This window comes from Megascapheus bottae, chromosome 25, assembly GCF_031878675.1.
Source record: "Megascapheus bottae isolate mThoBot1 chromosome 25, mThoBot2.hap1, whole genome shotgun sequence".
NCBI lineage: Eukaryota > Metazoa > Chordata > Mammalia > Rodentia > Geomyidae > Megascapheus > Megascapheus bottae.
This window is the reverse complement of record NC_143533.1, coordinates 16,494,518-16,507,945: the sequence shown is the minus strand read 5'-3', so window position 1 is coordinate 16,507,945 and position 13,428 is coordinate 16,494,518. Positions and strand designations below refer to the sequence as shown.

General features: G+C 52.0%; 1 protein-coding gene across 1 annotated transcript in view; it reads right to left on the bottom strand.

The window, feature by feature from the left end:
* Myo5c (myosin VC) overlaps window positions 1-11,205 on the bottom strand; it is a 59,625-nt gene extending 48,420 nt beyond the window's left edge. The window contains 2 exon segments of the mRNA XM_090358396.1: window positions 719-829; window positions 11,145-11,205. Of these exon segments, the coding sequence (XP_090214522.1) occupies window positions 719-829; window positions 11,145-11,171 (138 nt within the window). The 5' untranslated portion in view covers window positions 11,172-11,205.
* Window positions 11,206-13,428: the final 2,223 nt, after the last annotated feature.

Here is a 13,428-nt window from a genome sequence, read left to right as displayed (position 1 = left end):
GACACATGCAGCTCAGCATGTGCCAAGGAGGTGGGAAAGGCCAGGAGACACTGCAAGGGCTGGAGAAGGATCCCAGATGGCACCCCTCATGTCCACATTGCACCCTGCTTTTTTTTTTTGTCAATCCTGGGGCTTGAACTCAGGGCCTGGACACTGTTCTTGGGCTTTTCTCAAGGCTAATGTTCTAGCACCTGAGCCATAGCACCACTTCAGGCTTTTCCTATGTATGTGGTACAGAGGACTCAAATCCAGGTTTTTGTGCATGTAAGGCAAGCACTTGGCCAACTCCCAGTCCCGGTGCTTGAACTCAGGGCCTTAGTTCTGTCCTTGGGCTTTCTCAAGGCTAGAACTCTACCCCTTGAGCCACAGCACCATTTCCGGCTTTTCCTACGTATGTGGTACTGAGGAATAGAACCCAGGTCTTCATTTACCACTAGACCAAACTCCTGGCCTCTGTCTTCTTTTTATTTATTTATTTAATTTTTTTTTTGCCAGTCCTGGGCTTGAGCTCAGGGTCTGAGCACTGTCCTTGGACTTTCTCAAGGTTAGAGCTCTACCGCTTGAGCCTCAGCACCACTTCTGGCTTTTTTCTATGTATGTGCTACCGAGGAGTTGAACCCGGGTCTTCATGCATGCTAGGCAAGCATTCTACCACTAGGCCAAACCCCCCCCCCCTTTTTTTTACATCGCAGTAGCTACAGAGAGTTAGGCTCCTCACCTTGCCATCCTCCAGCAGGAGCCGCAGGATTTTGTCACCAGCTCGGTAGTCCCTGGCTATCTCGGCAGACTTCCAGACTTCTTCAGGATCCGGAATCCAAACCCTGTTGTACTGATAAGACAAGATAGGCTTCAGTGCTTGGTGCAGAGGTCGCCAGACAGCCACGCACAGGAAGGTTTCCCACATTAGGGTTACTTCTGCCCACTTGCCACCCACGAGGCCATTTTTACCATCTCTAAATGGCATGACAAATAACTTCTACATAATTTTTTTTTTTTACTGGCACTGGAGCATCAACTCAGGATCTTGTGTTTGCTAGGCATTTGAACCAGGGTTCCAGTTCTTTTGGCTTGGGTTATTTTTTTTCATGCCAGTTCTGGAGCTTGAACTCAGGGCCTGTGCACTGTCCCTGGACTTTTTATTTTTTGCTTAAGACTACTATCCTACTACTTGAACCACAGCTTTACTTGTGATGCTCAAGTGGTTAACTGGAGAGAAGCGTGTCACAGACTTTCTTGCCTAGGTAGGCTGGCTTTGAACCATGATCTTCAGATCTCAGCTTCCTGAGTAGCTAGGATTATAGGTGTAAACCATGAGCACTTGGGGCTCTGGTAATTTTTGACTTAAGGTTCCCCCACCCCCACTAGTTAACATGAACTGCAGCCGCACTTATGCTCCAGTGGCAGGGATCAAAGTGTTGTCTATTCATGTGAAAGGGTATCAATGTATGTGAATTAATGCACCTTCTATCTGGCAAATATCATGTAACCCTTTTACTAATTACAATAAAAAAATAAAAAAAATTAAAAAAAGAAATTAAAAAAAAAAACAAAAAAAAACAAAGTGTTGTCTATTGAGATTGGGGGAGGAGTGGTGTCTCATGAACTGTTTGCCCAGGTTGGCCTGGAATTTTGATCCTCCCAATCACAGCCCCTGTGTAGCTATGACGACAGATATGAGTAACTGTACCCTACCGACTAATCATTTCTGACATGAGAGAGTGAGGTAGAGACAGAGACACAGACAGAGGGAAGGAGGGAGGGAGGGAGAAGGAAGAGAAGAAAAGAAAGGGGAGGAGGAAGGGGAGGGGGCAGAGGAGGGGAAGGGGAGAGGGATGAATGGAGGAAAGGCTTACCAGCCAATGTTGTGTTCTCCAGTACAGATACTGTAGTGGACAGAGCCTTCCAAACCTAGACACACCATGGGACATAGCCACACCCACCACTCCCACACATATCCTGGTTGCCATAAGCTGCCTGTTTCCTATCTCAGGTCTACTATTAGAAGCCATCATAGGCATTAAAGCCGGAGACTTATTTCCAACTAAACATCAACAAAGCCTGAAGTAAGTTGTAGTTCAAGTGGTAGAGTGCTGACTTGAGCACAAAAGCACGGGGAGAGCACCCAGGCCTTGAGTTCAAGCTCCTGGACTGGCACAAAAGTCCGCCCCCCCCCCAAAAAAAAGACTCAGTTTACTGAGGCTGGGTGCTGGTGGCTCACACCAGTAATCCTAGTTACTCAGGAGGCTGAGATGAAAGGACTGTACTTCAAAGCCAGCTCAGACAGAAAAAAAAAAATCTGCAAGACTGCACCACTGAAAAACTTGCAAAACGCCAGGAACAAGGAACTGGCACTGCAAGCTCAAGACCCTGAGTTCAAATTCCATACCAGCAAGAAAAAAAATGCATTCATAACTCATGAAGCATAAAATGGAAGGAGCCATTTATCAAGAAGGGGCCGGGATAAAATTTCAGAGCTGGAAAGCTCTCTGAAGATGACCCCTCCATGCTGTCTGTGAGGCTTCAAGCTGCAGGGAGCCAACTTCAAGTGAAATGATGTGACAGGGGCGGAAGTGGACGAGCATGGCTGAACCCCAGGTCCCTGAGGTCTTTCCATGCAAGCTTGAGGCTCTGAGAGGTCATGTCAAGTCACTAAACCAATCAATCTGCTGTGTTTCACTGATGTCTCCTGGCCAGAGAGGGCAAGAGCTCACCAAACACCAAGCCTCCAGTCTCAAAGGACCAGAACCCCACTTGGCACCATGCCTGTACTTTAGGCATGCACTGTTCATGGAGGCCAGACCTCCGGGTTATCATGATCTCGACCAGCGACCAGGCATTTAGGGCCCTGCAGCTGGGCCCCAGCCTGGTAAGTCAACACGACAAGTTTACTCAGCTCCACGGACATTCCACCCGTCCAGGCCTCCCACCTTCATCGGAGGCTGCCTCTACCCAGGCTGCAGACAGGGTGGGAGCCAAAGCCGCAGTATTTAGACAAATAATGTGAGCAGTTCTCCAGGCGTTTCAGGGTGAAAACTTCCTTTGAGGCAGAACCTTCCGTGGCAGGGACCAAGAATAGAAGAGGACTCCGCCCCAGCCTCAGCCAGTCCTCCCTGAGCTTCCGGGAGCCAGGTGACGGCTCAGGATCACTCAAACCTCATGTCAAGCCTTCTTCAGTCCCCGCTGCTGCTCTCTGAGGTCAAGAAGTTCCTTGTCCAGTAGGGTACAGAGTTAACAAGCGGGCCAGGCCCTGCTCAAAATGGATGCGAAAGGCGGGGAGCCATGGCGAGCAGAGCAGACAACGTAGCAGTCGACACATTTAGGAAATGTGTGGAGGGGCAGGGGCAGGGCCAGGGCATAGTGAAGTGGGTGCTCGTGGCTGGGTGGTAACTGGAGGGTGACCAGATCCTCCAGAGGCCTTCCACTAGTCAATAGCCTGACCGGTTTGCTTTCTTTCCTTTTTTTTTTGGCAAGATTTCAAACCATACAATGGCTGCTCAGAACACCAGGGCACACTGCCAAGGGGCTTTTGCAAAGACCTGGGTAATTTTAAACCTTCCCCACAGCAGCAGTCGGGCTCTGGCTCTGGCTCCTGAGTCCCCTCTTGGCGCCTCTCTTCTGTGGCTCCCCAGGCCAGCACCTCAGTCTCCTGGAAGATGGTTCATCTTGGGCCTCTGTGCGTCTCTTGAATCCTGACCCCACACAGCATGGAGTCCTTTGCTCATCTTCCACAGCCACCTGGAGAAGGGCATCTCCTACTAAGGCCCCTGAGAGGATCTCCAACACGTCAACACCCCAGCTAGACTTTCCTGGGGACGATTTCCTCCTTCTGAGATCCCTAAGGCTGACCGGGGCACACCCAGGTCTCTGCCACTAATCTGATGTCATCCCCCCTCCCACTGGCCTCCACCCTCCATATCCACGCCCTGGGGGAGGGCCTGGCAATTCACCAGTCACCTGACTGGTCTCACCTATGGTCACAAGGACACTGCTGTACCCGACTTCTTCCCCTTGATCCTGCTGCCCCTCTCAGAGCCTTCCCATGTCCTTCTAAAGCCCAGAGCCAAACTTTGGCAACCGTATTCCTGACGTATTCAGCTGTAAGCCTCAGAATTGCAATCTTGGGGCTTTTTCTCACTTTCTCACCACAGAACACCAGTGAAAATTTTTAATCCCTCAGCTTCCCCCAAGTTCAGGGCTATGAGTATAAAGAGGGCTGTGGGCTGTGTGTCTTCAACGCTGATGCAGGAAGGGAGATTAGACAGGACCAGGCAGTGAGCAGAGAAATAAAGGGGGATGAGTGGCACCCTTGAATCCGTGGGAGAACTGACTGCCAGTGGGGACCCCAGCACAGCCCACATGTCACTCTGAAGGAGGTTACTGTTGGTCTCTAGATAAAGAACGGGATTTCATGTTGTTCCAATGCATTGTATGGCTATATCCCTGCACCATGGAGGGTTCAACGTATACAGCCCAGTGTGCTGGGCACACAACTCAGGATATGCTTGTGCGCCGGCAGCCCACCAGACAGATAATGAGAAAAGGTCAGGCATCCTGCTGCCTTCTCTTTCTGGGGTTCTCACACTCTCTTCCATCCAAGAGTGTCTCTATGTAACTCTAGCACCTCATCTTTCCTATGTTGGGCTCAGGACTAGGTTAGGCATTTAATAAATATTTGAGGTTTGCAGCCCTTGAAGATAGAGGAGCTTGCACCTGTGCATTTTGCTTCAGGAAATTAAAATCTTTCTTCAAAAATAGGGGTTAATCATTAACAGTTTTATCTGTCCACAAATGGTAACTTCAAGGAATAGCTTGTTTTGTTTTGGATGATACTGGGGTCTTGTGCCAGATAAGAGCTTTACCACTTGAGCCATACCTTGGGATTTTTTTTATTTTGGGGGAGTGGTATGCTGATTCCAGGGCCTAACTTCAGAGCCTGTGCCCTGTCCCTTGAGTACTGTTGCCCAATGCTACCACTCTGCCACTTGAACCACAGCTCCAATTTTGACTTTTTTTGGTGCATAATTGAAGTTAAGTCTCATGGGCTTTCCTGCCAAGGACGGCTTTGAACCATGATCCTCAGATCTCAGCCTCCTAAGTAGTTAGGATTACAGGCATGAGCCAGTGGTGCTCAGCCCCATTTTTCTTTCTTTTCTTCTTCCATTCACCCAGGGTCTGGTTACCTTTTGCCCAGGCAAACTTTGGGCTAGGATCCTCTTGTCTTCACCTCCCAAGTAGCTGGGATTACAGGTATGTACTACCATAGCCAGCATTAAGGAGATATATACACACACACACATTCCCCCCTCTCCCCTCAAAGCTGAGGACCCAACTGAGGGACTTACTTGTACTTGCCAGGCTAAGTTTTATTCAAGAATTTTCTTCTACCTATAGGAATCTGAAGATTTGAGAAGCTCGGATGAACAGCTGATGGCTCACATTCTCACTGACAAAAAATATTCTAGAGAAAAAGGAGGGCAGTCTCACATGTATAATCCTAGGTACTTATGAGACTGAGATCTGAGGATCTTGGTTTGAAGCCAGCCCAGGCAGACAAATTAAAGAGAATTTTTACTTCCAATTAATCACCAAAAAGCCAGAAGTGAAGCTGTGGCTCAGTGGTAAAGCATCAGCCTTGAGCAAAAAAGCCAAATGTGAGGAGGAGGCCCTGAATTTAAGGTTGAGTACTGGAACCAAGAAACAAAAAACAATTCAAACACTGGACAGTGTTATGATTCTCGTTGAGATTTTCAATGCAATAGAGAGAGAAAATCCTGTTCTGTTTGATTCGTATTTGTTATAATATTAGTCAAGCAAAGCAAAGTAGAAGAAAAAGTTTGCTTAAGGCATTGAAAAGAGTTTGACAATTATCTTTTACTGTGGATTTTTTTTTTTTTTTTTTTGCCAGCCCTCGGGCTTAAACTCAGGGTCTGAGCATGGTCCTTGGGCTTTAGCTAAAGGGACTTTGAAAATTTACAAAATTAGACTGGCCCTGAGTTTAAACGCCAGTACAATAATGATATAATATTAAGAGATAGGGTAAAGGGGCTGTGAGTGTGGCCTAGTGGTAGAGTGCTTATCTAGCATGCTCAAAGCTCTGGGTTCAATTCCTTGGTAACACATATACAGAAAAAGCCAAAAGTGGTGCTGTGGCTCAAGTAGTAGAGTGTTAACCTTGAGAAAACCCAAGGACAGTACCCAGACCCTGAGTTCAAGTTTCAAGACTGGCAGAGAGCGGGGGGGGGGGGGTAGAGAGGGAGGGAGAAAGGGAGAGAGGGAGAGAGAGGGAGGGAGGGAAAGAGGGAGAGGGAAAGAGGGAGAGGGAAGAAGAGAGGAAGGGAGGGAGGGAGAGAGAGAGAGGGAAAAGGGGGAAGAAAAGGAGAAAGAAAGAGAGGCAGAGTGTGTGGTACGTGTGAGGGAAAAATGAATGGATTCTAGCCTTCCTCGTTTAAACTGGAGGACAGCAAGTTTTCCACATCTGGATGTGAAGAGATTGGCTTTACGACTTACGACTATTTCCTTCCATTTGCCCAAAGCACCAATACTTGCACACATGTTACCCTAGTAATCCCCAAGCTTCTGTTAGAGGGAGCCCGGTGGAGAGTGTACCCCCTTCAGAAGCACCATGCAAGGTCAGCACCCCTCTTGGGACCCTCAGCCTCAGGGAAGGGTGTGAGGCCCTGGCAGCTGGGCCCTTCACCCCAGGAACTTGATTGACTGCACAGGGTAGTCTCTAGAACATAACGTTCTAGAAAGCAATGATCAATACCAGGGTCATTGTTGGGGGCCGAGTAACGCCATTCTAATAACTTTCTGCTGAGACCTGTAGTGGGGTAAACAAGTGGACCTCTTTATCCTGCCCACCTGTTGTGCTGATAGGCTCCCGCACCCAATAGAAGGAGGGGAGTTTTAGAGAGAAAGATTCCTGCCTTGAGGAAGCTGCGTGGCGTCTCTGTTCGTGCTCTGGAGAAGCAAGGCTGAGTGCGGGAGGACAGCGGGCCCTCTCCTCTCGCGGCTTGGACTGGTTGGGGTGTGCTTTTCCCATCCCTCCTCAAGAGGGACTGGGGGCGAAGGACCCCGACAGGTCATAAACCTCTGCGCCTAGTTTTTCTTAGGGGTGCATGTAGAATACAGATCCTGTGGGTGTTGGGGTATGGTGATGGTGGTGGTTGTGTCTGGTGGCTGGGTGTGGTGATGGTAGTAGTGGGGAGGGTAGTAGAGGTCTGGTGGTGGTGGGTGTGGTGGTGTCGTGTCAGGGGGTCTGTCTGGCTGTGGTGGTAGCAGTGTGGTCTGGATGTGGTGGTGGGAGTTGTGCAGCGATGGCAGGTGTGGAGGGTCTGGTATGGAGAGTCTGGAGTGGTAGTAGGTGTGGTGTGGTGGTGGGTGTTGTGTGGTGATGTGGAAGGCGTGGTGGTGAGTGGAGTGTGGTGGTGTGGAGAATCTGATGTGGAGGGTCTGGTGTGGTGGGTGTGGTGTGGTGGTGGGCATTGTGTGGAGGGTCTGGTGTGGTGGTGGACGTTGTGTGGTGGTGGGCGTTGTGTGGTGGTGTGGTCTGGTGTGGTGGTGGGCGTTGTGTGGTGGTGTGGAGGGTCTGGTGTGGTGGTGGGCGTTGTGTGGTGGTGTGGAGGGTCTGGTGTGGTGGTGGGCGTTGTGTGGTGGTGTGGTGGGTCTGGTGTGGTGGTGGGCGTTGTGTGGTGGTGTGGTGGGTCTGGTGTGGTGGTGGGCGTTGTGTGGTGGTGTGGAGGGTCTGGTGTGGTGGTGGGCGTTGTGTGGTGGTGTGGAGGGTCTGGTGTGGTGGTGGGCGTTGTGTGGTGGTGTGGAGGGTCTGGTGTGGTGGTGGGCGTTGTGTGGTGGTGTGGTGGGTCTGGTGTGGTGGTGGGCGTTGTGTGGTGGTGTGGTGGGTCTGGTGTGGTGGTGGGCGTTGTGTGGTGGGTCTGGTGTGGAGGTGGGTGTTGTGTGGTGGTGTGGAGGGTCTGGTGTGGTGGTGGGCGTTGTGTGGTGGTGTGGTGGGTCTGGTGTGGTGGTGGGCGTTGTGTGGTGGGTCTGGTGTGGTGGTGGGCGTTGTGTGGTGGTGTGGTGGGGGGCATTGTGTGGTGGTGTGGAGGGTCTGGTGTGGTGGGTGTGGTGTGGAGGGTCTGGTGTGGTGGTGGGCGTTGTGTGGTGGGTCTGGTGTGGTGGTGGGCGTTGTGTGGTGGTGTGGAGGGTCTGGTGTGGTGGTGGGCGTTGTGTGGTGGTGTGGAGGGTCTGGTGTGGTGGTGGGCGTTGTGTGGAGGGTCTGGTGTGGTGGTGGGCATTGTGTGGTGGTGTGGAGGGTCTGGTGTGGTGGGTGTGGTGGTGGGCGTTGTGTGGTTGTGTGGAGGGTCTGGTGTGGTGGTGGGCATTGTGTGGAGGGTCTGGTGTGGTGGTGGGCGTTGTGTGGAGGGTCTGGTGTGGTGGTGGGCATTGTGTGGTGGTGTGGAGGGTCTGGTGTGGTGGGTGTGGTGGTGGGCGTTGTGTGGTTGTGTGGAGGGTCTGGTGTGGTGGTGGGCATTGTGTGGAGGGTCTGGTGTGGTGGTGGACGTTGTGTGGTGGTGTGGAGGGTCTGGTGTGGTGGTGGGCGTTGTGTGGTGGTGTGGTGGGTCTGGTGTGGTGGTGGGCGTTGTGTGGTGGTGTGGAGGGTCTGGTGTGGTGGTGGGCGTTGTGTGGTGGTGTGGTGGGTCTGGTGTGGTGGTGGGCGTTGTGTGGTGGTGTGGAGGGTCTGGTGTGGTGGGTGTGGTGGTGGGCGTTGTGTGGTTGTGTGGAGGGTCTGGTGTGGTGGTGGGCATTGTGTGGAGGGTCTGGTGTGGTGGTGGGCGTTGTGTGGTGGTGTGGAGGGTCTGGTGTGGTGGTGGGCGTTGTGTGGTGGTGTGGTGGGTCTGGTGTGGTGGGTGTGGTGGTGGGCGTTGTGTGGTTGTGTGGAGGGTCTGGTGTGGTGGTGGGCGTTGTGTGGTTGTGTGGAGGGTCTGGTGTGGTGGTGGGCATTGTGTGGAGGGTCTGGTGTGGTGGTGGGCGTTGTGTGGTGGTGTGGTGGGTCTGGTGTGGTGGTGGGCGTTGTGTGGTGGTGTGGAGGGTCTGGTGTGGTGGGTGTGGTGGTGGGCGTTGTGTGGTTGTGTGGAGGGTCTGGTGTGGTGGTGGGCATTGTGTGGAGGGTCTGGTGTGGTGGTGGGCGTTGTGTGGTGGTGTGGAGGGTCTGGTGTGGTGGTGGGCGTTGTGTGGTGGTGTGGTGGGTCTGGTGTGGTGGGTGTGGTGGTGGGCGTTGTGTGGTTGTGTGGAGGGTCTGGTGTGGTGGTGGGCGTTGTGTGGTTGTGTGGAGGGTCTGGTGTGGTGGTGGGCATTGTGTGGAGGGTCTGGTGTGGTGGTGGGCGTTGTGTGGTGGTGTGGAGGGTCTGGTGTGGTGGTGGGCGTTGTGTGGTTGTGTGGAGGGTCTGGTGTGGTGGTGGGCGTTGTGTGGTGGTGTGGTGGGTCTGGTGTGGTGGTGGGCATTGTGTGGAGGGTCTGGTGTGGTGGTGGGCGTTGTGTGGTGGTGTGGAGGGTCTGGTGTGGTGGTGGGCGTTGTGTGGTGGTGTGGTGGTGGGCGTTGTGTGGTGGTGTGGTGGGTCTGGTGTGGTGGGTGTGGTGGTGGGCGTTGTGTGGTTGTGTGGAGGGTCTGGTGTGGTGGTGGGCGTTGTGTGGTTGTGTGGAGGGTCTGGTGTGGTGGTGGGCATTGTGTGGAGGGTCTGGTGTGGTGGTGGGCGTTGTGTGGTGGTGTGGAGGGTCTGGTGTGGTGGTGGGCGTTGTGTGGTTGTGTGGAGGGTCTGGTGTGGTGGTGGGCGTTGTGTGGTGGTGTGGTGGGTCTGGTGTGGTGGTGGGCATTGTGTGGAGGGTCTGGTGTGGTGGTGGGCGTTGTGTGGTGGTGTGGAGGGTCTGGTGTGGTGGTGGGCGTTGTGTGGTGGTGTGGTGGTGGGCGTTGTGTGGTGGTGTGGTGGGTCTGGTGTGGTGGGTGTGGTGGTGGGCGTTGTGTGGTTGTGTGGAGGGTCTGGTGTGGTGGTGGGCGTTGTGTGGTGGTGTGGAGGGTCTGGTGTGGTGGGTGTGGTGGTGGGCGTTGTGTGGTTGTGTGGAGGGTCTGGTGTGGTGGGCGTTGTGTGGTGGTGTGGAGGGTCTGGTGTGGTGGGTGTGGTGGTGGGCGTTGTGTGGTTGTGTGGAGGGTCTGGTGTGGTGGTGGGCGTTGTGTGGTGGTGTGGAGGGTCTGGTGTGGTGGGTGTGGTGGTGGGCGTTGTGTGGTTGTGTGGAGGGTCTGGTGTGGTGGGCGTTGTGTGGTGGTGTGGAGGGTCTGGTGTGGTGGGTGTGGTGGTGGGCGTTGTGTGGTTGTGTGGAGGGTCTGGTGTGGTGGGCGTTGTGTGGTGGTGTGGAGGGTCTGGTGTGGTGGGTGTGGTGGTGGGCGTTGTGTGGTTGTGTGGAGGGTCTGGTGTGGTGGTGGGCGTTGTGTGGAGGGTCTGGTGTGGTGGTGGGCGTTGTGTGGAGGGTCTGGTGTGGTGGTGGGCGTTGTGTGGAGGGTCTGGTGTGGTGGTGGGCGTTGTGTGGTGGTGTGGAGGGTCTGGTGTGGTGGGTGTGGTGGTGGGCGTTGTGTGGTTGTGTGGAGGGTCTGGTGTGGTGGTGGGCGTTGTGTGGAGGGTCTGGTGTGGTGGTGGGCGTTGTGTGGAGGGTCTGGTGTGGTGGTGGGCGTTGTGTGGTGGGTCTGGTGTGGTGGTGGGCGTTGTGTGGTGGTGTGGAGGGTCTGGTGTGGTGGGTGTGGTGGTGGGCGTTGTGTGGTGGTGTGGAGGGTCTGGTGTGGTGGTGGGCATTGTGTGGAGGGTCTGGTGTGGTGGTGGGCGTTGTGTGAAGGCGAGTATGGTGGGACGGCAGCGGCGGGAAGGCCCAGGTGTGTCGTCCCGGGAGATGAGACCAACATGCGCCCATGCAGGACCACTGGGCATGGAGGAGCCCCGGCCTTCCTCCCCGGGTCACCGGACTCCGGGCGCCTTTCCCGCCGCACCCGGCGTCCCTGTCCCCGCGCCAGGTGTCCGGGTGCGGTCGGGGCGCCGGTCCAGTCAGCGTCGCACGGAGCCGGAGTCCCCTCACCCACGCGCTCTCCTCCGGGTCGACCTTCTTACCTGCGTGTACAGCTCGGCCACCGCCATGGGCCAAAGGACCCGCAGCCCGGGGACCGCAGACTCGGCCCAGTCCTTGCAGCAGAGCCGCCGCCACTCGGCTCCCAGACCAGAAACTTTCAGTGGAGGCGACGAGCACTTTCCCCAGCGCCCGCGGCGAGGGGCGGGACGGAGACACCTGATTGGTTCGGGTGCTGGCAGGCCGCGCTGCCATTGGCTGAGGCCGAGCGCTAAAGCCGGTCCACCTGGCGGGAGCCACGCCCGCCGCGAGACGGCGGCAGCCCGCGGAGCTCGCCGGCCGGGAGCCCCAGGTGCTCTGGAATGTGCATACCCGAGGGGGGCTCGAAACGGGCCGTTCCCCGCAAGAAAGCCCAGCCCGTAACACTTCTACACGGAAAGCGCACGAGAATCAGTGCAATTTTCATTGTGCCAGTAGTTGGGTGTGAATTCAAGGCCTGGGGCATGTCTGCTGCTCTACCTGTGGAACTGCGCCTCGCGTTCGCAGCCTCTCAGACTTGGCTGCCAGGGCCAGGTTTTAAACTGCAATCCTCACATCTCAACCTCCTGAGTAACTAGGAGTACAGGTGGGAGCCACTGGTGCCCCCCGCCAATACTTGTTTTGCTGAACAGTCCCCATTTCCCTCATCTGGGCCAAGCATAGTCTTATGAGCCTTGTAGCCTTCACTTGTGCAAGTTGAGTCAGCTCAGGGTTTCCATAGGTTCTTCTGGCCAGTATCCTCTCCTTCAATTACCATCCATCCATCCATCCAAAACACATATCCCATCAAGAGTTCCAATAGAGAAGGGGAATTCGCCCACTTTTAAATTGCTGAGACTCCTTAGGATACACAACTCCTGTTGTGTGAACAGGTTATATTTTGATTCGCCAGTCTTCAGAAAATTTTGTTTTAAAATGTGGTTTATTTGTAAGACACTGACAAACTCCTTTATACTCGTATCTTTATTTGAACAATGCTCAGTAATAGCTAGGAGAATACAGCACTAATGACAGACATACTAAGCATAACGTTAGGCAACTATAAAGTAGCACAGAAAATGTCATTCTGATATTGTTTTGGTTTTCACTTTAGCATTAGGTGATATCTACTGAAACCCCATGTTTCAAAGGCTTTTGTTGATAGGAGGTGAATTACTTACATTCTAAAAAATGTCACAGGAGATATGCTCAAATGTGTGGTTTAAAAACTAGAGTTCGTTGGTAATGCCTCTCACATCTCAGATTTCTGCTTCCTTTCTAATGAATGCATGTTTTTGTGGGTAGGTCAAAGAATCCTTTCTCCAGATCCAACAATGAAAAAGATTTTTGGAAAAAAACTTGCAACATTCAATTTCAATCTAGTTAAAAGAGCCTGTTTTATAGCAAGTTAATAGTTAATCATCAAAATTACATTGTTAAATGTCATGAGTTCATTTCTGTGCAACACCATTAGAACAATTTCAATTTCTCAAAGATATGAAAAAATTAAATTCCAGAATCCCACAAAAATACACAACCAGGTATCATAAATCACAATATGTATCCACATTTAAAGGTGGGGGAAGCCACCAATTGATGGAAAAAATATTGACTCCAGTGATCAAGAGAGGTTACAATTTTTATAACACATAGAAACAAACAATTCCCCACAAAATGCATGAAAATATACCTACCTACCAGCATAAAATTGTACATATATTTCAACTTAAACACTTTCTGTATGTTTCAACTGAAAAAACATTTCCTTTCAAATATTTCAAATAATGTTACAATTCTAAGAAATGTTAGTCATTTTCAAACATTTCTGAATCTAATAATGCCCAAGAGGTTAAACTGAAGAACATGTTTGGCTAGACCAAATTATAAAATGAAACTATAGAAAATGCATTTTGAAAATATTTTAAATAGTATTTTTTAGTTCATGACCTATTAAGAAATCTACTGTAATTCCAAGTTAATTTGTTAAATTTGGGGTAGTTACATGGGTTAGAATTTACAGTTACTTTCTTCTTTCTACCAGTCTTTTTTTTAAGTGGTAACAGAATTCTTAAATGGCTTTTAAAGAATATCCAGGGAAAGTTTTAGAGTTGTACCTTTTACTTTTATTGAGATTAGTGGAAAAAGACATTCAAGAATTACCAACACCAATTCACTTCCACATTTCTAGACACACTCATGTACTTGTGACCCAACCATACTAACCCAGGACTTTCTCTAGGCCAAGAGAGCCAGTGGGCTCTAAGAAACTGTTGCTATCTAGAATTCAAATCTCTGTTTGGAAATGACAGA